Source organism: Plectropomus leopardus, chromosome 14, assembly GCF_008729295.1.
Source record: "Plectropomus leopardus isolate mb chromosome 14, YSFRI_Pleo_2.0, whole genome shotgun sequence".
NCBI lineage: Eukaryota > Metazoa > Chordata > Actinopteri > Perciformes > Serranidae > Plectropomus > Plectropomus leopardus.
Genome location: NC_056476.1, coordinates 14911700 through 14937851, shown reverse-complemented (window position 1 = coordinate 14937851; position 26152 = coordinate 14911700). Strand labels below are relative to the sequence as shown.

Sequence of the window (26152 nt, the reverse complement as noted above, 5' to 3'; positions counted from 1 at the left end):
AAGACATGGTTGTCTGGGCTGATTTTATTTCTTTAAAATCTGCTTCTTTGGATCTAAATACATTGGATATATCATGTTGTATCCACATAACAAGTAAATGTCAGCAAAATAAAGGACTCCTTATGCAAATTAATGTATATATATTGAAGTGTTCCTACAACAAAACGTGTGATCCTTAAAGAAAGAACCCATCTGTGTATCTGGCACACAGTCTGCTGGAGTCTACTCCCTTTCAAAAAAAGGTGCGAGCACCCATGCGGTTAGCCACACAACACGCATGTTTGCTGCACGGTGTAGAAGTAGATTCCTTTCCCCAGGCAATGGCCCGTCAGGCCAGACAAGCAGGCCGGGTGTTAGAGTGTGAGCCGAGTACACAGAGTAACAACAGGGCCATCTGCCCTGGGAATGCACACATCCATCTTACTAAGGACAAGCCAGACTGGGAACAGATAAAGGAAAACAAGGGGGTGGAGAGAGAAAGAGACGGAGAGAGGTTGTAAGAAGGGTAGAGCAAAGGAAACAGTAGGGAAAAAAACTGAGGCAAAAAAACAAATTTGTACTTGTATGTGTGTGTGCACAGTGTTGGTGTTGGACAGGAGCTGCAAAGGAGTAAATGAGTGAAGACAAGGTGAGAGTAGAAAGAAGGAGGCAGTTGCTTTAACATTAATCTAGACTGGTGGCACCATCTGCAGACAGTGAAGGCTGAAAAAATTACACAAGCACAACATGAAAGTGTTACCTCTTGTGATGCAGTGATTATGAGCAGATGTACAAAGCCTGGAGTGGACATTAAAGGGACCAGTTATGCTCATTATCAGGTTCAAACTTGTATTTTGGGTTTCTACGAGAACATGTTTACACGCTTTAATGGTCAAGACACTTTATTTTCCTCATGCTGTCTTTGCTGAAACACCTGTGTTTACCCTGTCTGAGACACTCCGTTTCAGCGCCTGTCCCTTTAACCCTGCCTCTGGATAAACCTCCGTGTGCTCAAATTGGTCAGCAGCTCGTACCCATCTCTGCAACATCACTGCAATCGGGAAATTACACTAATAGAGAAAAGAGGCACTTTCTAGCATTAAAAATCACTACTAACAGCCTCTAAACACAAACTGACATGTTCCAGCAGGAATATGATCCAAAATCAAGGGGAAATCTTCAACACTGGTAACCCAGATTACATGTGTCCCTGACAGTAGCATGTAGCTACGTGCGGCAGTGTGCTTGCAGCCAGGGAATTACTGTGAATTTCCTCTGTTAAAATCACCAATGAAAGTTTCTTATAAATACTACTACTACTAATAATAATGATAATAATAATATTGAGTTTTCATTTGAAGCAAATCTCAAAGTGATAAATGTAGAGTAAAGAGTAAAAACAGAGCATAACACAAAACAAGCATGAGAGCAAATAAACACTGTAGTAGAAAAAGAAAAAGTTTTAAGCCTTTTTTTAAAAAAAAAAAAAACAAAAAAAACAACAACAACAAAAATCAACTGTCTGTGGGGCCCTCAGGTGGTCTGGAAGAAAGTTCCACAGACGAGGGGCAGCTGAGGAAAAGGCCCAATCTCCCATGGTGCGGAGCTTGGTTTATGGGGGATAAAGGGGTTTGGCATTCTTCTAAACACAACCAGTCATATTCCAATGGGAATATGATCCAAAACCGGGGAGTTTACAACACCTGCGAAAAAGACTGCATTTTTCCCTGACATTAGCGACATGTAGCAGTGTACTTGCAGCCAGGGAATGACTGTAGCAGCTTTTTCACTCTTTAAATGCATGTAGCTTCTTGTAGCAATGTAGGCTGCATAAACCTAAACACAGTGAAAACAGTAGCGTGCCTGGAGCAGATGATGACATAAACAACTCTGTCACAATATGATGTCGTCTTGTAGCTAAAGTAGAAGAAACATGCAAAACTGAGGTTTTTGCATACATTTATGTCATTCTTTGAAACTCTGGCCACATTTACTATGAACATCCAACATTGTAACATTAAATATATGACCCAAATAAAGAAAAGCATGAAAGGTTACCTTTAACACCCACAGTGCAAAAAAACAGCAGGCTGTCAGTGGGAAGCTTAAACATTACTAAATGAATAAGCTAAATTTACTTTTCAGTCAGGGTGGGAATCATTAGAGACCCCACGATGACAGATTATCACGATACTTAAGTCATGATCCAATATTATTTGCGATTTTAGACACCTTTTAATATGCTGAGTATTGCCATAACATATATTGCTAAATACTTTGATTCACACCATTTTTTAACTGTTAATTATGTCCCTAAAGTAAACTTTTGTCAACATCTGTTTTATCTAATACAACATAAATAGAATAAAGTTTCATGTTCATCTATCTTCAATAACTTTTATTGCTGCAAAATGTGTCTAGTGGGCTGAAAAAACATTTGATTCTATTATTCCTGCAAGATACCAAAAGTTTGATTTCTATTTGCATTACTAATAACTATATATCATTAAATAGTCAATACTTGGCGTTTGTTTCTCAAAAACAAATTTCCCTGCAATACTATGCTGTTTCAGCTTTCCCCAAACCCTACTATTCAGGCTTAATTTTACAAACTGCGACAGATAAAAGTAGAAACAGAAGGAAACTAAAGAGAATGTTTTCAATTTTATAATCTCACTTTTGCTCATAATGTTACGTATATGCATAAACAGATTGGTACTCTTTTATTTTTTCAAGCATGACATCAGCAAGGTCAGTAGAGAGGACAGCAGTAAGTCTCGGCTCCCACCGTCATCCCCGCTTCATAACCATCTGGATATGACTGCAAACACTGCAGTCAGCAATCTGGGTGCAGTGATATCATCGAGCATTCTCCATTTGTTTTTTATTTTTAGACCGTTTCCTCATCACTGTATAATCAGTATATATGGTCTCACGGATATAGCACTCTTCTCCCCCACCACTCTCTCTCTCTCCTCTGTCTGACTCCACATTACCTTATCACACTGAGAGCTTTTAGCTGTGCTTCCAGCCATTAGCTTCAGACAGTGGGCAGCTACCAGGCTGGAACAGAGAGAGAGAGAGAGTGAGAGTGAGAGTGAGAGAGAGAGAGAGAGAGAGAGAGAGAGAGAGAGAGTGAGAGTGAGAGAGAGAGAGAGAGAGAGAGAGAGAGAGAGAGAGAGAGAGAGAGAGAGAGAGAGAGAGAGAGAGAGAGAGAGTGAGAGTGAGAGTGAGAGTGAGAGAGAGAGAGAGAGAGAGAGAGAGAAAAGTGGTCTCCTGGTGGCTCTGGATGATGTCAGTGGCAAAAAAGTCTTTTTATAACACCACCTGTCCATCTCGCCTGCGAGGAGGCTCAATACAGGTCTCAAGGCATGTAGAGACCTCTGTATAAAATGACCTTCATGACAATTTTCATTTCACTTACACAACACACAAAAGTTCATAGGCACTTTTGTCCAATTCAGGCTGTGACTGTAATGCCCTATAAAACTTACATAACAGCCACTTTGTGCCCTTGAGCAAGGCACTGAACCTGAACTTGCTTAACTGCACAAAAGCTGCCCAATGGCTTGTAGAAATATTTGCTGTAAAAGAGGTGTTTGAGGTTAGTTCACCTCGAAAAAGTTAAAAAAAAAGAAATGTTCTCTCATGCATCAACCATTATTTTGAGTGCTATGGAGTAGACGTCATTTTTTTATCACTGTAATCATATCACAGCAAGACTACAGAATTAGGCTGTGCCCATGATTTCCAACTTTAAGGACCCCGGACTGAAACAGACCTGAACCACTTCAGCTTTAAGACTCCTTTCAGAGCAGAAAGGCTGATTTGACATCATGTTGAGAACAATTGTTCGGCTGCTTGCTGAAGCGTTTGAGCTGGTCAGAGTGGCTGCCGCCGTGTGGGACAACTGACATGTTATTGACAGATGGCCAGACTCCTGCCCTCCACAGGAGACTTCTAAAGCAAACAACTGCTAGATCCACCAAGGTGATCCTCACATCAATATCACTCAATAATTCACATATTTGTGCCGGCTGGTGAAAAAAGCAGCTCAACTAGCATTTCACAAGTGCTAGACCGACATGCATTTTGTAGGAAGGAGCCCTGCTATTACCCTGCGTTTGATCCTACAGTTGTGGTGAACTAACTTTCGCACTGTCACAGCGTGACACAGAACTGCGATTAAGTGGGTCAATGATTCTTATTGTCTGCATTGCAGCCATTAGCTTTTATGGAAGACTACATCATGTGCGCAAGTTCTATATTTGAAGTAACATGCAGAGAGGCCTGTTTTATTCATTTTCAAATTTCTTTCGACGCAAAACCGAGGTCAAGCCTTAAACTTTTCTGCATACTAAGTGCACTTGAACTGAATACATAACTAGGGAGGAATATTTTTATGTGTGGGTGCCTCAGTTATGGTACATGCTGGAGAGGAAGAAGCGGCAGGAGCAATAGCACTGTAGTTATACAAGCAGCTGTGTCTAGTGGCTTTGGCAGTACTTGAGGGAGATCTAGTTTATTATTCCTTGTTTAGTCAGCCTCTCTGGACTTTTTCCTTGAAGTGCTTCATGTGAAGTATAAAGTAAAGCACGACTACACTGTGTTTAGTATGAGGTGCTTTGGTTTGCTTTAGTACATACCATCACACACGCTCTCTTTCCCTCCCTCATGTTACACAGAAATATTAAAGCTGTGCCCCGAGGTCAACAGCAACAGCCCTCATTCCACCCATCACTGTGCCCTTGTGTTCTTCATAGCCACCACTATGAGAGGCGATGATTCATTCTTTTGATCCACTCCAATATCATTAAGTTATTAGTTGATTTCAGTGGATTTAATCAGCATAGTAATTCCTCTCCATGGGAAGATAAGTCTCTCTCAAGAGCAGTTACGCCGTCCACTACGCCTGCTGATTAGACACAAGCCCCCAAAATAATTCATCAGAAAACTGCAAAAAATAATTTATCAAAAGTGCTTCTCACAAAACCCGCTCAGGACCTTTGCTTCTTAATAATTAAACTCCGCAATTAGGCATCTTACCATGCACTCAGTGTGAGGCTCCATGTAATATTCATAACCATACATAATTATGCAATATATTCACTGAAATAAGAGGCCATATATTCACGGTGGGGCTGTCAAGAGGCAAGACATTTTTATTTGGTTTATAACACTGTTTCATCTTATACATGAGCAGCTGGCTTCTGGAGACGGAAGAGAACAAGGACGTCTGGTCCTCAGCAGTCTGACACTATTCTGTTGCTCAGTCGAGAAGGAGAGAGAGAGAGAGGGAGAGATAAGCACTGAGTGGTGATCTTTCACCATGGGAACCCCTAATATCAAAGTGTTTCTGCTGGACACAACAAAGACATACCTTAGTGGTATCATACATTGACCACAGTCAACACAAGATGCTCGAAGAAAGAAGGGCCATTAAATTAAAATGGAGAAGAGACGTGGTGCTGTCTCGGGATGTATTGTATGATAAATTATACATAATGCTCATCCCCAGCATGGTAAAGAACTATAGAAAAAAGAATAGCCCCGAAACCCTTGATGGTGCCTGAAGCAAATAAGCAACAGCAGCGGTCCACAGTGGACACACTGTGTGGACAAGGTTGGCTTTCATCTTGAGATGCAGTTCAAAGCTATACGAGCTCCACGCAGAACAAACTGGCAATCAAAGCTAATGTGTAACTGGGCAGTGGTGCACTTCACAGAGCCTGTCGTGTCGAGTGCAGCAGAGATCACACGCAGACGCCTCTCTCACATCACAATGGCTGATTTTCAACACACAGTCTTGAGAACTTATTATTTCTCACCATGTAAATGTAAAAAAAAAAGAATGAGGGAAAGAAGAAGAAACTTATTGCTATTGGGAGCTGCTGTCGTTTGAAGGGCTTTCATCACATGTATATGATGAATGGGAAGAAAAGCATACATTTTCCTTCAACTTTACTGTGGTTAACAAAGGGTTTCATTCTCCCTTAGTGAAGACTACCCCAAGGATACCATTTGCTTTACAAGGATGGGTAAATGAACTGGAGGATAAATATGTATTCTGTATCATAACACGTACTGTAGTAGACTAACATCCTTAGAACACGAGATTACTTAAGTGCTGTAAATATCATGAAGCTCTTTGTGGAGGGATTTCATAAGCACTTAATATCCACACCAAGCATCTGTACAGCTCGCAAGTTGTTACAATAATAACATGGCACATGCTGTATCCCCATATGGTTGCTGAACACTGCAGTGCTTTATATGGAGCTCTACTACACACTGCATTGTGCTTGATGCATATGAGAATACAAGTTAAAGGCAGGTGTACTACACAGGAATTATTGGTTACTGTTAGTAAACAGTATCGCTAGCAAAAGTAAAAGTGAAAGCCAACTCCAAAATCACTCAGCTTGGTGTTTCACCACATTATATTTTTGCATTTTTTAAAGTGTTGTTTACATGATTTTTATAGCTTCCTCTTGAAAGCTTGCAGTGGTTAACCACCTGGTCGCAACCTTTTTATAAAGTCCTGACCTCACCTGCATGCTGCACTCAGGAACGCCCCACAGTTAACAACAAAAAAGAAAAGAAATCCTAAACTACCACCTTGCCTCTGTGACCAGTCAAGTTGCACTTACAGTTTACATCCGTGTGTGTGAAAACATGGATGCTTCACAAACATTTTCTCCTCAGCAATGCAGAGGATCTATAAAATCAGCACAGTTTCAAATTGGACACCGAAATTAGTGTCACCAATTCAGTTAATTCTTAAGTCCAACTAGACGTTTGCGCTAAATTCATAAAAAATTAAGAAAAGATATCATATTCATGCGAATGGAATAGACAGAAAACCGGAAAACTGAATTCCTCCAGCCACAAATATTGCCAGCATGGAGGCATAATAACTCAGCTGGCAGAGGATGTCGATATGATGTCAGAAAGACATTTGACAGATGCTAAATTCTGGTCAAAATGAAAATAGGGTTGATGATATTTTGAATTTCTACCAACCTCATATTTCACAAGTGAACATTAACAATTCTGACATTTTCCAGACATTGGCTTTCGGTTATATAATGACATAACTTAAAAACAATAAAATATAATCTAAGGTTAGTATTCCACGTCAAATTAGCAAGACACTGAATTTTGGTCATCTGATGTCACAACCTAAGTTTGACCAAAGGAAAGTCAGGCAGACGGTGGGGTCTCAGCAGATAAATACACTGTCACACCCTTCTAGTGGGTCATAAGTGGTGATTAAAAAGGATTACTTTCGTATGAATCTATACATAGTTGTTCTTAGTAAATCCTCTATACTTTGAAATCCAAGAGATATTTGATTTCATCATTTGTATGGTACATACCTTGTGAATGAATGCCATGCCGATCAAAGTTATGAGGGTTAAGGTTTCACTTTTCCTGCAAAAAAGAAAAGATAAAAAGAAAATTTGTAAACATTAAGAGTAAAACCATCATCTCAAGTCTTCTTACGATCAGTAACAAACAAAACCAGTGTGTTTTTCTGTCCCTGTCATATGCTGCACTGCAAAACAATGACCTTTTAGGATATGACACAATTTTACTGTCGGTATAATACAGATGTGATTAACATAAATAAGACTTAAAGTCAAATAGGCGTAAAGGTCGTCACTCAGGACTAGTCTCGGGTCCACGGGGTGATTTACAACAACTTAATTTGACTGTGTGGAGTAATTTATCTGTGACAGAGCAAGCCATGCAACTCTGCGTGTCTTGCGCACATATAGGCGACAATGTGCCATGACTGCACACATCTCATATCTCCCCAATCAGTCAAGATGCTTTACAACTTCTGTCAGAGGCCCTAACAGTTCTCGTAAATTACAAGGCCATTTTACATGGTGCCAATAACTTTTGAAGGAGAATCTCAGCCAAACTGAACCCAGTGGTATGTCTTGTTTTTATGCATGGAAGTATAGGCGGAACACCCCCAGTAAAGCATATGAAGGAGGCAAAGGAAGTACTTTAATGGTAGATTTGCTTCCAGAAAAGGGCTTCCTTTTTCACTCAGCTGACAAACTCCTTTCAGTGATAAAAACCGGCACAGATATTGACATTTTGATGCAAAGCAGGTGGCAGGCAGGTTTGATTCGGCTAGAGATAGCTTGCATTTCCTTTCACATCCCACTTCCCTTCCACTAAGGCTCTGAGTCTCCTGTTAAGCTTTGCATCTGTGTCATCTGCAGATCCACTGTGACAGCCAGGGAATGTGAGGCATGAATGATGCAGAACCATTCATAAACAGCAACAACAATATAATGTGATAGGACAGAAAAATGAGTATGTGGGCCTGGAGTCTGCAAGCAATAATGTGCTGTGATTTATTTCAAATGCCCCCTACAGTGTCCATTGATATTCTGCAGGGAAATCAGAGCCAGGACAAGATTGTATGAAGCTGCATCTCAACCTCTGGTGCTATCAATATGAGGATAATTGAAAGAGAATGCACGTACATACACGAAAATCATGCACGTGTATGAGAGAAACACTTGCTGTGAAGTGCTTTCTGTTAGGTAACTCTGCGCATATGTGCCTGCACATGTATTTGTGTACTTTTATGATAGCATGGACAACACGTGAGTGTGGTGGGGAGCCTGCTGTTAACGCAGGATGCAGTGATTTTTCTGGTGTCACACTGACAGGGCGAACCTCAGATTGAAGGGCAGACAGTGATAACCACGTGCAGGGATTCACATCCCGCTCCATTTAGCCAGCTTTGGAATTTTCACAAGGAACAATTGAGAATGCCTCACTACCAAAGCCTATGTTTTGTGGGCAATTACAATGAAATTGCCCGAACCAGCTGAAAGGCATATTCCCTCAACAAAGGAGAATGTCAAGCTTGCATCATTGCTTTGGTTTGTTTTAACACTATGTTATCTTCTTTTTTTTACCCCCATAATCAAATGTGTATAGCACTTATTTTGTATTTTGTCAGATGTGTTCTTCTCTAGATCAATCAAATAAAAGTCAGACCATGCAATTCTAGTTAGAATAAGAAGTCAGGGAGGGGGAAAGAAATGGATTTTCATAGTAACAAGGTACATATCCCTCTCATTCTGTCTGAGTGGTTCCAAATTACAAACGACATGGGAAATATAAAGAGGGGTGAATAATCCCAGGCTCTCAGCATGGCACACCTTGATGCGCAGGTGTCTTTAATACTAGAATAAGTCATCTGAGATTGGGGAGGCAAAAAAACCCACTCAACCAGATGGTCTCCATAAAGCATGGCGTAAAGCTCTCCCAGATGTTGAGAGGTGGTTGCAGATCCGGTGACATGCAATGTGAGGGGGGAACTGGTAATGCAGAGTGTATTAGTGGTCTCTTTATGGGTGCATTAGGTGCCGTGGAGGGGAACGCGGGGGCCGCCACCGCTGCCGCCAGTGAGCTACTATCAGGCTTTATGCTTTGATGAACCTACCCTTGAAAAAGCGGGACACCCGTGACTGTATTCTGTGGAACCTGGAACACACATCCCAGCCTTTAGCCTCCTGGAAAACATAAATCAGTTTCTCATATCATCATCTAGTCATATTCAATGCATATGCAGCTCTAATCGGTAAATCTGTCAGCTTTCTCCCCTTTTAGTGATATATCAGATTCGTAATACTCTCCCACATATGCAATAAATCTCTGACAAAGCCCATGTATCTCAAAAAATTCAAAGACAAGGCTGCATGAAGCAGAGAACTTCACTGGGAAAAAAAAGATACAGAAAGTAGAGTAGCAGCTCAGTTTAGGATGTCTCTTTACTGAAAGCTTCAGCGCATTCCAAAGTGTCATCTCTCTCCTTGCCACTAAACAGCAGCTCAGACAGGAAACCAGAATAAATTTCCCCAGTTCATTGTCCCCGCTGAGGACTAGCAGAACATCTCAGTCTGATTAATGGCTGTACACTGTCTAATGAACAGTAATTGAATGGTATAATGCAGTAGGTCCTTAAAAGCCCAGAGGAGTCGTCTTCCTCTGCCTAGCTCTCTGAAAATGCAAGGCGGTGACATTGTCTCCAGTTGATTATAGTTGACCTTGCATGGGGAGAATAAGGCCTTTGAAATGGCTAACCTAAGCTCCATGGAATAGGAGCGCAGAAAAACAGCTGAAAGACAAATGAAATGGACTCGCATTGGAAAAGGAAAGGAATGGATCAATGCAGCGCTCAATAAAGATTCGATTTTTTATCACAAAATTCTTAAGAAGAGGAAGACAATTGATCAAACATCCCTAGTCGTATTGGCATTTCTAACAATATTAATTAAGAAAAAATGCTTAGCTCACTGGTTGATAAATCAGCCAATATTGTTAAATCAAAACAAATGATAGTTGTAAACACAATGCCGCACCAGTGAGTACAAATCTACCCTTGTCCACATTTCCTCAAAGTGTATGACATCTACAACATAGACAGAGTCGCCCCTCATGAAATCAATCAACTCCTTAACAGAGTGCAGTCTAAAGGAAAACCCAACCTTCAGAAAGCCCAACAAAAGTCAGTCAAGTGATTATAAGAAAAGCTTTGATAAATGTGCATCAGGCTCCAGCCCGCCATCCTTCGCTCTCTTCCACTGAGATAGCCTGCCTTCACTCCCAGCGGACATCTCCACTTGGCAGAGATGCTGAATCTCGTTATTCTTTATTTGGCCTGGACCACACAGGTCAATATCGCGTGCACACAACTGCCTCACCGGTGCACTGTCTGTAAATGTATTCACTATTTAAATTCAATGCAATAAATCATTTAAAGCTTCGGCTGAAAATGTAATCATGTAATTGAATTTGGTCATCAATATCTACTATATACATGCACATATACGGAGTGCACGGGGGCTTTTCGCAAGCACATATGAGCGCTGGAGTGGGAGGAAATCTGTCCGAACTCAGCTCAAAGTATGAGTCATAGCAGTTATCCCTTATTACTATTCACAGCCCTTTAAATGATGGGGTTGCCGGCATCGAGACAGCGACAGTCTGTTTGGCCTCAAAGGGAAAATAAGAGAGCATGCATCAGTGGGGTTAGACTTTAATTTTGGAAAGTCTCACCTGCAGCATCATTCGTTCTTGTCTTATGACAACTTTTCTGAATATACTGGAATCATCAATAAAACATGAATGAACATTTAACAAAATTGCTGCAAAGTAAAAGTTTGGTAAAGTAGAATGTCTACTGGAACTTTCCGTAGTTTAGGGTTAGATGACATCCTAAAACCAGCAGCCCAATCTGTTTTAAGTTGTGGCCTGGCATGACATTTTTAAAAGAGCTTGCATCAAAAAATCCTACCACCTCCTTATGTCAGTCTTCTGATAAATCAAAAATCTGCTTGGCAATATGATAATTGCAAAAAGGAGCTGAGTCCATACCACAGATTATTATTATTATTTTCCATTATCTAATGGTCTCTCCCTGCAATCTATAGCCAATCTGAATCAGCAACATTTCCTGTATGACTAAAAGTGATAAGTAATGAATTAAGCTATTGATGAGGTCTTTAGCTGGGGTCATAACTGGCCCCAAGAAGTCAATAATTACCTCGATAAGAATATCTTTATTGCAAAAGTGCAGACGGCAGCAAAACCATCACCACACCAAAACATTCCCCCATGGTGTAATTGCCACTGCTTGAAATTATAGTTTTCATTAAAACAAAATGTTCAAGGTTATTGATTGCTTAAATAAGACTCAATATCTTCTCATTTCAAAGCCGAATGAAATTGCTTGGAATAGTAATATCACCCAACTATTGTGCGCATTCATCACAGTTACACTGCTTCATATTGCTGTCCCTCGAGGATTATTAGAGCAAAAATAAGTGTATTTAAATGAGTGTAATTTCTAGGAACCACGGATCCATGCAAAACATCTGTATACACAGCTCAGGCCTACTTCATCACTGCAAACATAAACCAGAGTAAAGGGCAGACATCAAACGCAGCCACATACTGTTAGGGGGCTCTACTCTAATCACAAATGCACACTTCTGTGTATTTTCTAAGCTTGATGCTTCAGTATCTGTGGCTACAGCTAAGCTCTATAAACTCTATAATACTACATAAAGTTGCACCTGGGGCTCAGGTGTTTTTAAATCTGTACAGTAGTATGCCTGTGCCTCCTTGCCCTAAAGAAAGGCTGCACTGGTCAACGCACAGTACATAATAAACAGAGAAAACCATGGAGACAGAAAAACAGCTTCCACACAAATTAGACAAAAGTATAGTTGTTGCAAGCACATCTACGTGGCGCTCTTGCAATTATGGAAACAGTGATCACCATAATTGCTGGTTAGACCATTTTTATGACCTAATCTGAGAGCAAATGAAAAAATTGGACATAATAATAAAGTAAAGACGAACTAAACGTGAAATAGTAACTACATGGAACTCATAATAAGGGTACTTACATCCTTCCTGGGACCTGCAGACAAAGACCTCTGCAGACACAAGCTGTCTGAATCATGGAGGAAGGCCTTGCAGGGACTCACAGAACAACTCCCATCCTCATACTCCTCGTCAACTATCTTGGCCTCAACCTGCAAGGAGGGAAAAAACAACATCCCCCTTGGCTTACACTGTTCTGTACTGGTGTATTGATTTTGTTAAATATTTATATATTTATGCAACTTGTTCTACTGAGCATTCATGAGTTTTATTCTGGGCAAAAAATGTTATCTGGTACTAGAAGTATATTCTCGATTCTTTCTGAAGCTGAAAAACACAGATAAAGGTTAAGGCTTGATGGGAGGAAAATGGAAAGAGGATGCTTTGGTGGCAAACACTTTTTTATCAACTTTTATACTTTTTTACTGTGACAACAATCTCTAAAATTATCATGAGTACAATTAGTAGCATATACTGAACTTAAAGGTCCCTTATTATGCTCATTTTCAGGTACATACTTTTATTTTAAGTTTTCACTAGAATATGTTTCCATGCTTTAACATTCAAAAAACATTTAAGTTTTCTCACATTGTCTGCCTGAATATACCAGTTTCCCCCTTCTGTCTGAAACCCTTCATTTCAGCACCCATCTCTTTAAGCCCCTCTCCAAAAAAATGCCCAGTCTGCTCTGATTGGTCATTGTCTCTTGGTCTTCCACATCTGCACTCCTCGTGTCTCTGCACCGCTATTGCAGGCAGGGAAATGACGAATATGGCACTGTAATGGTAAATTCTGTCTTTCAAGAAAGTTCTCTCGTCACTGGAATTATAATGCAACTTGAGTCCATGTTTACTTCCTGTCAGCTGATGTCATTCAGATACACTGTAAACCATTCCAACTGGAAATACTAAGGGTGTGTTCGTACATCCAATCTGACACTCAACACTAAAAAGAGAGAGCTGATGTTGTCATTTTCTGTTGTAACTGTAATGTATAAAGATATAAACATATAAAGAGTTAAACACTGTGGTCCGACCTGACGTTTCTGTCATTTTATAAACTGTGTTGCTTGCTAACAAAAAAAGTCAATATCAGTTGTGGAGTACACAATTTGAATATTTGCTCCACTTTACCTTACAGAATAGCTGATCAAGGCAGCAGCAGAACAGCAACTCTGCCGTTCGGAAGCAGTGAAAATATCCTAAATATAGTGTATACTTAAGCTGATACCGATGGCATGTTGATGGTTTTTAGCAGGCCTTTTTTTTAGGTGCCTTAAAACTTATCAGTTAAGGCAGTTTGCTCAGCACCATTTTTGTTCTGATTGTACGTACGTGACACAGGTTTTCTACCCGGAAGTTATGGTCAATAAAAAGTGTGATTCGATCTGTAGTATTTGTGACATCGCAAATTCACAAAAATCCTAACAGGTTGTTCAAAGGCACAGTTTCTGAATGCAGACTGTGTGTATTTCTCTGTGGATTGAGCTTTTTTGATAATTTCAGTTTTTACCTGCTTTATATTTATTTATTCTTTTAAAAGAAATGGAAATCTGACTTTTTACAATATGGAAACATTAAATTGACTCATTTTTTTTATGGTAATGTTGATTATAGTGTTTTTAGACCGGAATGAATTCTTACTTCCTGTCAGATAAATACTGTAGCACCAAGCTGTTCAAAGATTGTATGCTAAAGACCTCACCAGGTTGCAGAGCTGTATGGGATTGTGCTTTACCTGATCAATAGGCAAGTCCACCTTCAACTGGCCGTCTTCCTGCACCTCTGCCGCTCCTGCCATCTCACTCCTTTTGTTTTTTGCATTGAACACGCTGCCCTCTGAGAAAAGTGATTAATCACAATTACCTCATCGGCTGGCAGCCACCGTCTCATTCTTCTGCACACTCATTCTCTCCCCTCTCCACACCCCTCCATCCCTCACTGCCCCTCTCTCTTTGCCTCTCCTGTTCAACTTCACTAGAGATCAATGTCGCTGTCAAGCCATTTATTTATTTAGAGTGGTCCCACAGACGAAAGGGCCACAGAAAGCCACAGCTACCCTGCCACGAATATGGCCAGCCAGCGTGAACTTCCAGTCCAAGGTTAGTTCCTGACAGTGACAGGTTGCTCTTGATGCATGTGGGGAATAGCTTATACAACAACGTCACACTGTTTTTCCTTGTAAACAAACTCCTTTTTGTCTATGGCTGCTGGACAGGGTGGGATGTGAATAATTAAACACACTATTGAGCTTGAATCTACTTCAATAGCCTAAAGTAATTTCATTTAAATAATAAATAACAAAGCATGGTAGATTAATCAGTGATAAAAACAAAGGAACAATGTATAGAAACATGTATGGTTAATAGTTCAAAGAGGCAATTATACAGCTACAAAACATGTAAGCTTCATTATGTTTTTCATTCAGGCATTAGACTTTTGGATCTCACTCTAGTTGGGAAAAAGGCAAACTGATGGAAGAAATCTCGCGCCAGAAACTCTTATCCTGCACCAGATGATGCTTGTGAACACTACTCAGAGCAAAGGCTTGTATGAAGGGTTCAAAGAGGTGATTTAAAGAAAAAGTTTTTTGAGGATTTTTAACTAAATTTTTAAGTATTTTGTGGGAGGAAAGCATTACTATAGACATGACTAAGTGTCCAAAATGTAGCATTCTGGGCTGAAAACAACAGCAGCATTATGAGCACACCAAGAGAAAGTCAAATAGTCACTTCTATTAAAGAAGGTCAGCTATCTTACTTGCAAAAACGGGTGGATTGCCTCCTCTGGGTTGAGGGGGAGTTACTGCCCCAAGTTGGTGTGGTTTCAGCAGTGATGGAGGATGCACTAGACTGTCATGGTAAAGACAAAACTGAGCCAGAGGGCAAAGCTCTCGACATACTAGTCTATCTACTTCCAACCCTAACCTGTGATCATGAGTGACTGAAAGCAAAAAAATTGCATGTAAGCGACTGAAGTTAGCTTCCTCAGTAGGATGGCTGGGCTCAGCCTTAGAAATAGGATCAGGAGCTCAGACTTGCAGAGGGAGCTTGGAGTAGAACCGCTGCTCCCTAAGGGGCTAGTTTAGGTGGTTTAAGCTTGGAGTCGACAGATTATCAGTCTGGCCGATTATCAGGGCCGATATTTGGCATTTTGTTGATTATCTGCATTGGCATATTATTTTAATGAGCCCTTATAAAATTAATTAATGAAAAAGTGGGCGTATTACACTCAACTAACACCAGCAAAGGCAGTCTGCAATACATGCAAAGAAAGTGTCAGCATGGGAGGAATTTTTACTTTGCAAAACCTCAGTTATTTTTATTTATTCATTTTTTACTTACAGTTTCACATGATGTTATTGAAAAAATGTTGCAGGGAAAGTGTTGTACATGATACTGAAAGTTTAAGTTCTGATTAAACACTAACTAAAGGCATTTAAACAAAGTTGTGTTGGAGTTTGTTATATTCCAAATTCGAAATTTTGACAGAAATATTTCATTTTTGATGTAAATGCAAATCAGTTCCAAATATCAGGTTTCGGTCTCATTAAGTACTAATAATCTGTATCGATATTGGCCCTGAAAAACCAATATCGGTCGACCCCTTGTTTAGGCTTCTGATTATGGTGCCTCCCTGGCGCCTCCTGTTAGAGGTTTTCTACACACACCCAACTGGTCAGAGACTCAGCAATAGACCAAGAGGGGACTGAAGGGGATTATTTATCTCGTCAGGTTCGGGAATGTCTCAGGATCCCCCAGGAGGAGCTGGAAAACACTGCTGGGGGGGATGTCTGGAGTCTCAGTCTGCTGCCTCACAGTGAGGCCCCGGATAAGTGAATAAAAACCGGATTGGATCGGATGGATCGGATCTGCCAATATTATTGGTGTTTTAGCGCATAGGTCAAAAATAAAAACATTCCTCTTTCTATTAAACTAATATGGAGCTGTATGTTGTATTGTGGACGTATTGTATTTATTACACATGAAGAGCCACCAGAGGTCAGTCTCTATTGATGGAACATGCAGCTGAGCTTAAAAGATAACCAAGAGGGATCTGGAAAAGTTTGCTGGGGAGAGGAACATCTGGAGCACCTTGCTCAGCTTATTGCCCCTGCGACCAGGCCGGAGAAGTGGATAAAAATGGATGGATGGATATGAAACGATGGCAAGTTTCAAACTGTGAAATTTAACTCATCAATGCTAGCATTTCATGTCATGTTATATGTGCCACAGCACAGAATGAGTCACTGTATTACTGTGCACAGATGGTAAAACAAACAACCATGAAAACAACAACTACTGAATAATTGGATAGAGGAAACAAACACACAATCCCTGCGTATTAATGATAAAAACACAGCATCACTTTCAAACAGCACAATTGCTACATCATTCAAACCCATCAGTTTGAAGAAGTATTTTGTCACTTTTATGATCTTTCATCAGCGCTATTTGTGATTAATAACTTATTACCATTTTGATCCCCCGCATCAGGAGAAAATTAGAGCATTTTGTTTTCCCCCCACATAGTTAACAAGGCTTTCTGGATACATATGCAACAAAATGGCCTGATTGAATTCATCTATGATTTAAGCCCCCTTGACGGTGTTTGAGGTCTTGTTTTATTTAATATTCACAGAAAATGCTGGTGTTTCTTTCAAAAGAGCAGGGAGCTGGCTTCTGTTTTGACTTAAAAGAGCAGGTTGAAAATCCAAAGAAAGCTCCTTCACTGGCCAAATGTTAGAAAAATGTTCCCAACACACACAATTCTCCTCACATACACACAGAAGAATGTTTAACAGTGCATATGTCTGCATGTGTGCTCAGATACAGCCCTGCACATGTAGCCTTGTGCACAGACTGTACCCAAACACATTCAGATACATATACATTTGTCTTTAAAATCCAACAAGACTTTTCATATCATCTTGGTGAGAAAGGAGCTGTTGTGGAGGGAAAAAAAACACTTTCAGGACGGGGGGCTGGAGAGAGAGAGATGGAGAGAGATATTTCTACAGAATTGCTCTGCTCACCCCCTGTTGAGAAGAGAACTGGGCTTCTGGACACCTGCTTCTGTTGTTTGGTTCTCTCCGGTTTGGCTTGTTTCTTCATCTGGCCCCTGGCTGTGTGCTCAAGGTCCTCTCTAAAGCCTGTGTGAGCAAACTACATGAAGAGACAAAAGAGAGGAGAAAACAGGGGCACAGATTAAGGCGTATTTCCTCAGATTTCTCTGTGATTCATCATCGACTTTTTGCTGTTGTTTTGTAAAGAGGGGAAGAAGAAGAAGAAGAAGAAAAAAAGACAAAACGCATCGGGGCAAAACTTGTTTCTCCTCTCTTCTCAATGCTTTTTTACATTTTCCATTGGCCTCAATTTTTCATGAGCTGATATGCTTTGTAGCTCCCCTGTGACTCCTACTGTATTGAATTCATCTGGTTCCAATACATCCCGTGCACAACCTATCAATCACTGGGGAGCGTGGCAAACTAATCATTTATTGATGAAATGGGGCAGCCATGAATTTCTAACTGCATTTGTCTTATTTATCAAGCCAGATCAAACAATGAAAATCCAAACAAGCTTAAAGGGAAAGGGAGGGAGTCATAGGGAATAACTTATTCTTCAGCAGTAGACGGCAGAAGGTTATTGATGGAGAGGGGAGGAAAAAAAAGGAGGCTTGGGACTTAGTTGCATGGTGGGAGAGTGAAGGAGCGAGAGAGGAAGAGGGAGAAAAAGAGAGTGAGAGCAGTGGGGAGAGTTCAGAGTGATGTTCAGACAGCAGGGTACACATCTGAATTAATGCTTCCACAAAAGGCAATTTTCTCCTCACAGGCTCCTCATCCCCTCTGTAGGTAGCAAGGTGAGGTATGTCTCCCTTACAGAGAATGAGAGACACAGACACAGAGAGCGGGATGGAGCAGACTTAATGTTTCTTTTCAGCTACAGTGCTCTTTACTGCAGCTGCCTGGCTGGATCCCTGGGCTGGCTCCGGGGATAGTGTAGTGATCTCAGGCTTCCACCAGAATACACTTCTGGCAATGGTGTTTGCAAGCTCACTAACATGGCCTCTGGGGACCGGCAGCGTTGTTTCTTCACTTGTTTGCTTTCTTTAATGCAGAGGCAAAGTCTGTTGATATTCTTTTGAATTTCTACAGCCGTTGGTGGGCCGAGGGAGAAAAATAAAACAACAAAAGAAGAGTGAAGTTTGCCTGGTATATTCAGTGAAAGGAGAGTTGAAACAGAGTTCACACTCTTATCGCTGCAGTGTCCACACAACCGTGCGAGATCAAAGACGGAGGAGCAGTGGCACTGTCGCGATGGTGAGCCGCCAATTTCCGTAACCTCGATTCATCTGTGAGTGATGTGAAACAGCGTCGCCACAAAGTTCAAAATCAAAATACATCTGGGCAATCAAAAATTGAACAGCTTGTTTTGCGTGTTTACAGCCTGCTGGTGAAGATGTAAATAGATCTTATTTAAATCAACAAAGTTAAATCAAGACTGTCTCACTCAGGGAGCGGAAAGCAAAGGACGAGGGGCTCTGCGGAGCCAGGAGAATACAGTACAAGTAGCAGCACAACTGGAAACACGGCTGTGGAAAAGCTGAGGTCATCTCGCCTCTCGTTCTGCATTACATATCTACAGTACCATGTCCTGTGGGAGCAGACAACTGTGTGTATCAGGAGGCCCCAGAGAGAGAGAGACCAAGAGAGAGAGAGTGCTGGAGTTAGTGTGAAGGGGGCTCAGGGGGACCGAGCCGCAAATAATCTGTGGCCCTCTCAAGTGGCAGAGAACAGGAGTCAACAAGAGGACACTGTGATATGATAGCCAGGGGAAAACGAGGGTCCCAACCAATTGGGCCGACCGGCCTCCAGCCACACTGGCTGTGGTATCAGCCGGAGCCACTCCCAGGGCCAGGTCCTCAGTGAGCAGACATGCTGGCAGCAGTGAGGAGGTATAGTTTTCCACGGGGCATTGCTACTTCCCCTCACCAATGACATCATCCAGAAACAGCAGAGAAATGGAGAGCAGCGGCAAGTAATCGCTGATGTCAGGGAGTGCAGCTATTAAAGGTTTAGTCAGCCTTTCTGGGCTGTTTTCACAGGATGCTCGGTGTGAAGTACATGTGAGGCACAATTGCACTGCTCATTATTATCACTATAATATGAAAGTACTCTGCTTTGATGCACATCATTATTCTTTTTCTTTTTGCATTCCTCTCCCCCTATTAATCTTCTCTCTATGCGACGTCTACCTCAAAAGTTTCTACCTCATCATGTCTGTGAACACCTAACTCAGCATATATGCTTGCTCCCGATGGGAACATGGTGTGCTGGAGAGATTCAATATTACACTCTGCAGAGCCGTCAGTTTAGACTTCAGTGGTTGCTCCGGACCAGATGTCCCATTCACCAGTGCAGAAACGCTCTGCCGCTGGTGCAGACAGGACAGGACAAACACTGATCCCATGCAGCGAGGTCGCAAGAGCAAGGTTACATTTTACACAGCCTCAGTGGACATGTTTAAAGGATCTTTTTACAGGCATTTCAAACCAGACTGCTGTTGTTTTGTGAGGTCAAACTGAAATTAATGACGGACATGACCCTATAAATGTATGTGTAATCAGTAAGCTAAACAGGCGACAGATCAAGACAGAGTGGGCAATTTTTGTCACATGTGTCTTTTCCCTCTCTGAAAGGTCCTTATTAACTGGTCAAATCATGTTTACAAATTCATGAGGGTTCAGACGTGGAGGCAAAGGGAGTAAAATGCGGCAGCGTTATGTCCACTGAATGACTAATACTACAATGAGCTGGCGGATGCAAAACACAGCCATGGCTCTGTCTTTGTCTCCACCCCATGGTGCTCTGTGGAACAGCACAGGCTGTGTGGTCTGAGCTGTGTTGATTCAGGTTTTCTGAACCCCAGTGAGGCAAAGTTTTATAACAGTGTGGTCTCTATATATTGTTTTATGATTGGATGGATTTGAATAAGATGAAGAAATCTTAACATATTCTAATATATTAATAATAAATATTCATTGTATTTCTGAATATAATGGGAGTCCACCACAGATAAGGCATCGGGCATTTTTCTCCATCTGAAAAAAATTGGCATCTGCCACCACATTGTCATCTTTCATGGTTAGAAATATCAGATGTCAGACACATCTCGCACGGGAGAAGGGGGGGCATCTCCATCTCAACTTGCTGAGTGGGCATGTTCTCATCTCCACCGTGTGATTTGGTGTTCATCTTGGGGCCTACAGCAGCGCAAACCTCATATGGATTCAAAGCACTTCACTGTCTACTTAATCACAATACAAATTGTCCCGGTTCTGGTTTGAATAAGAGATTTTTTTTTGTTTTCAGTCGGTGAAGTCCCCCTGGTGCATATGATCTGTCTATGAGGCTCACTGCACTTGATCAAGTGGGCCAGCCTTTCTCTGTGGGGATTACCCATCAAAGTGGAAAGCAAAGGTAACTCAATGCCTCCTGCAGACAGTGATTGATGATAGCGCTGTTTCATAACGAATTGCACCCCCACAACAAGTCTCACATGTGGGAAATGTTAATTGAAATGCTGTGTGTGCAAAGATACGCTTTTCAACTGTGATAGTACCAACGTGTTACAGAAATAAACCAGAGGGAATTCATAAGGAAAAAAATATAAAAAATACAACAATTGAGCATGTTGCAAGAAAGTGAACAACCAGATGGCAAACTGCACCAAACTCTGAGGCAATAGTACTCACCACATCCTTCGGATGTCTTGTCTTTCTAATAGTAGGCAGGATGTCTTGGCTGCAGGGGAGAAAAGGGGACAACAACATTTACATATTTTCTCCTTCATTTTCACATCAAAATAGGAATCCAGTGTTTATTTAAAATATGACTTATTTCAAATCATAGGTGTCATACCGTTCGATCATGTTGTTTTCTTTGATTAAATCCTTGCAGGTCTTGTGACGATCATATGGGAGATCTTTAAACTTCTCTGCACCAACTGCGACATAGTACTGGTTGTTCTCCAGTTCAGTGGGACCACAGAGAGGATGTCCATCTAATGTGCAAAGCCTGGGGACACAAATAAAGAAATGCCACAAATTGGAGAAATGTTTCATGTTTGTTTCAACAATTCTTGTAAATATCACTGTTTTGGATAATAAAAGATATACAGATGTCTCAAATATGATTTGAGTGGTAACACATGTTTTTAAATATTCATCAAAGCAGTTTTTGCCTAACAAGCAGTTTTAGATTATCTCCTGTGAGCACATCACAACCAGACATGCTCCCAATCACTAATTAATTAGAAAAAGCCTTCCGCTCTGCTAAACGTTGCTGCATTTAAAACTGACTGGAAAGCCTCCGCTAATCATATTTACCCCAATCTATATTACAGAAGCTGTTACTCTACAGAGAATCAAGATAGTACTGTCAGTACTGTGACTGGCTAACTGTCAACAACTTAAAATTTGTGCAGTGTACAACGTTTTTGAGAAAAAAAAATTGCAAAACACAATGAAAGACATTATTTGTGTTTTGAGTCTCACAATTAAAACACAAAAAACAAAAATATGTATCCTTTAGAGTGTAGTTTTTTATAATATAAATACTACAAGTTGTATCTTTGCTTGCACTCGCTGAAAAATAACTAATTTAAAACTATAAGAGTTCATAATGTGCTGATATAAGACATCACCTGTGCACAGCGCCAGTGCGCAGACGCACTTTCTCTGTCACCATGGCTAGAACATTTTCCCAGCTTCTCAGAGTATGCTTTGGGATTCGTATTCGAGCTGGAGGAACCAAGATTTCTCCATTGGTCAAGACACTGTGAAACACAACAAAAAAGGAAGACACAAACAGTTATTTCATTTCTAAAAAGGAAACGGGGGAAATATTTCTTAACTACATGACACAGCAAAGAACCTTTGTACATTCAGGATAACTTTTTATACAGCTTAAAATCAATACTCACTTTATGGTGCAAGACTCGTCGGCAGTTTTCTTCCAGCGAGCAGAAACTACTATTCTGCTGTGAACAACAGGTTGGATCTGAAAATTTCAAAAGTAGAGGTTATAAAGTAAACATATCCCTGTAGAGTAAGGAATTGTAAAGAAGGAATGAGATCTTTTTAGTGGCTGATTCCAGATCTGATGTTATGTGATAACAGAGCTCTTCCTTTTGATTATTATCACTGCTTGGTGCAGTGACTGTACCAGTAAATGACATTTAGACCACTGTAAGGGGTCAGGGTTCAGGCTTCAGCCACTTGCAACCTCCCACTAAAGAAGGTTCCATACCCTTAATACAGTGATGCATTAACGTACCCAAAATAAAGGTTAGACTTAGTTCAGTTATTTAAATGTAACTGAAGAGACACACAAAGTGGAGTTACCTGTTCTTTCTTCTTATTCGGTGGCTTCTTGGTTGTTATTGAACAATAGCTGGAAGACATTTAAAAAAAATCACGTAAATGACTCAAACCCAGGCTTCAGGTTCTGTACATGTGAAACCTACACAGTTACATGGTCTATAAAGATGGGCATAATAATACTGAATGGGCACAGGCCCAGGGGCCCAAAGTATCAGGGGGCCCCCTGACCATCACTTGCAAAATGTCACTTAAATTAACAAGTAGGCATGATGACTAGGAAGAGACTAAAAATGTACAGAAAGAAACACAAAAATTGAGATGCAAGCAACTTCAAAGACACACAAAATAACTACAAAAATAGGCAAACGACTACTGAAAGTCACTTAACAATCACAATGACTCATGAAATGCCAACGAAGTGACACATAACACCCCAATAGTACACAAAACCACCTAAAAGACATACAGAATTATCTCATAAAGATCCAAATGAAAGCAAAAAGTCATAAAACAGTCCCAAGGAGACACAAAAGCACTACAAAGCAACACAGAACAATTAAAAGTACAAAAAATATTTCAAGGAAAGAATTACAAACACAGGCATAACAACCACAAGGAGATACAAAATTACTGAAAAAAAACACACATAATGGCCAAGGAGATGCAAAAGTACCTAAATAAGACACAAAATTGTCCCAAAGACACACCATCAACTACAAAAAGACACAAAATAACCACAAGGAGACACAAAATGAGTACATTGAGGCACAAAACATTTATTTAAAAAAATACACAAAATACCTCTGACTACACAAAATACCTCAGACTACAACAAGAAGACACAAAGCAACTATGAGAAAACACAAAATGATGATAAAGCCAAAGATAACAACAAAAAAAGCCCAAAATTGCCTAAGACTCATAAAACAAGAAAACAAAAAAAACATGAAAAAAATACCTAAAAGAAACACAACTGACTACAACAAGATGCACAACACCCACAAGGAGTCACCTAATGACCGCAAAACAACACAAAAATCCCACAAAATTACCTAAGAGACACAAAATTTCCCAAATAAGACAACAACAACTCCAAAAAGGCAGAAAACAATCACAAGGAGACACAAAATAGCTAGAAAGCAACACACAAAATTGTAGGTGAGGTGGTGGGGCCCTTTGCATGCCTGTGCCCAGAGGGCCATATTGTCTTTATTCACACATGAAAACAGATGGAAGACACCTCTTGACCTCATAATACTACTTCATATAAAATACTGGTTTTACAGCTGTAGGTGAAATAAAAAGTGAAATGCTAGCTGGTTTATAAGAATACTACCACAATAAGCCTCAGCAATAGACTGCAAATCTAAATATAGACTTAATCTAAAGACACGAATCTGTAAATGTAGGCTATTAACACCCTTACGTTTGATTTTTAAGGATTTTTTTTTTTTTTGACATATGTTAACGGCTATCCAGTACCATCCCTGTCACATGTCCACCAAACAAGAGAAGCAAACATTACAGAAAACCCACATAGTAGCCCAGCGAACGTTAGCTTACTGACCGAGATAAACGCACATTTTCGGGGCCCAGGATAGGGCTCGTCCTCGGTTACGGTGACCTGACCTCCCTGCTTTAACACACAAACACACAGAGAGAGCCACACATCACAGTATTACACTTACTCCAGCTTTTTGAAGTGCTCGTTTCCGGCTGCAACATACACACTTTCCATGCTTCAGGTCGTCCAAACGCCGAACTTTGCGGCCCTCGCTGGGAGTGTACAGCCTCCTGACGGCACCAAACGGAGCCTCCATCACTTTGGTCAGGAGGGTCAAAAAGTTGTCAAAAGTCGACAAATGCCGCTGATTTACAACTATTTTTCTCCCAGGAAAAAAGGCGTCTCCGTTCCTGTAGACAGTTATTGTTCTGGTCGGTGGCAAATCAATTCTCCCTGCTACTGCGGCCGGCATACTTAACGTTAGCTAACAAACAAACAAACAGCAATGGCGCTTGGTGTCAAAATGTGTCAGTGGCAGGTGTGTTGATCCTCCGGAGACGTAACTGGAGCAAGCATCTGATATGGAAACCAATTCTTCCACATGAGAGGTGAAGCATTCACGAAAACCTATCCTCCGCCTCTGCTGTTGTTTGCTAGTTTCTTCCGTTGGTGTGTAACGTTAACTAACGGCTACTTATGGTTTAGTTCCAAAACTCAAGTGTTTCCCTGGCAACCAGCAGAGGAAATACATCTATTAGTGGTCATATCACATGTAACTTATTTTATTTTATTTTATTGTTTATTATTTTATTTGTTTATTATTATTATTAATTATTATTATTATTATTATTATTATTATTATTATTATTATTATTATTATATTGTTTATTTTTTATTTCACAATTGTGTGGTAATATTGAGCCCACATTTCTAACCTCTGGACCACTGGACATCCAGTACTGAAAAAAATAATATATATCTGTGTGTATGTATGTATGTATGTATGTATGTGTGTGTGTCTGTGTAAAGTACAGTCCCTAAATTCTGGACCACTGACCTTACATTAACCTGATACAGCATCGTTCCTTGACATTCTGCATTTTGAGGACTGACTTTTGCATCATGCGCTGGAACAAGATAAGCTTATCATTTCAATGAACTACAGATCATTTTGAGAATTTGGGGACAGAAAAGACAATATGTATAAATTTGCAGCAACAAGCTTTGATTTATCATACTCTGTAAAGTTATCACATTATTAAGCAAACAACTGCCTACTGGCTACTACGTCTGACATGAACAAATCGGGAAATATCCTGTTAGAGGCCAATATAGGCTCGTTTTTACAACTGGGTTTGGTCCATCAACTTCAATTTTTATTTTTTTTAGAACCGAAACTTCACTACTTCGTCCACTAATATGTGGATTTTATTTGAAGATTTGACAAGATTTAAAACAAACATGACAGACTGATAACAGTGACAGACTCCATGAAAGTTATTTGAAATAGTTTAGGTTTGAAATACACAAGAAAGCCTTATTTCCATCGTGGTTCTCTCTTGCAAAACAAAATGGCAGATTGAAACTGTCAAGCAAGGTTGACAGTGAAAACCCCAGGCACTTCAAATTAAAAAAAAAGAAAAGTTTCTTTAGATTTGATTTAAAACTCCTCTCCTATACTTCTATACCGACTGACAAAGCTTATCCAGTTAGCGTACCTTTCACACTTTACCACTCCACTTTTGTTTGCATATTTACCAAAAAAATAACAGGTAACTTTTTGACATTCCTCCTGTAGTTTGCCTTTCCAAATATTTACCGGATGACAATTTAAACCTAAGTCCATGTATTATGGGCA

At 40.4% G+C, this 26152-nt stretch overlaps 1 protein-coding gene across 1 annotated transcript; it reads right to left on the bottom strand.

Moving 5' to 3' along the window:
- Positions 1-5118: 5118 nt before the first annotated feature.
- On the bottom strand, positions 5119-24973 carry LOC121954020 (doublecortin domain-containing protein 2). The gene is given in 13 exon segments (XM_042501325.1): positions 5119-5241; positions 7359-7413; positions 9458-9527; positions 12429-12557; positions 14143-14243; positions 17440-17569; positions 21162-21210; positions 21328-21483; positions 22112-22243; positions 22391-22467; positions 22812-22860; positions 24479-24519; positions 24521-24973. Coding segments are annotated over 12 exon segments (1197 nt in total). The 5' UTR covers positions 24767-24973; the 3' UTR covers positions 5119-5241; positions 7359-7396.
- Between the last annotated feature and the right edge of the window lie 1179 nt (positions 24974-26152).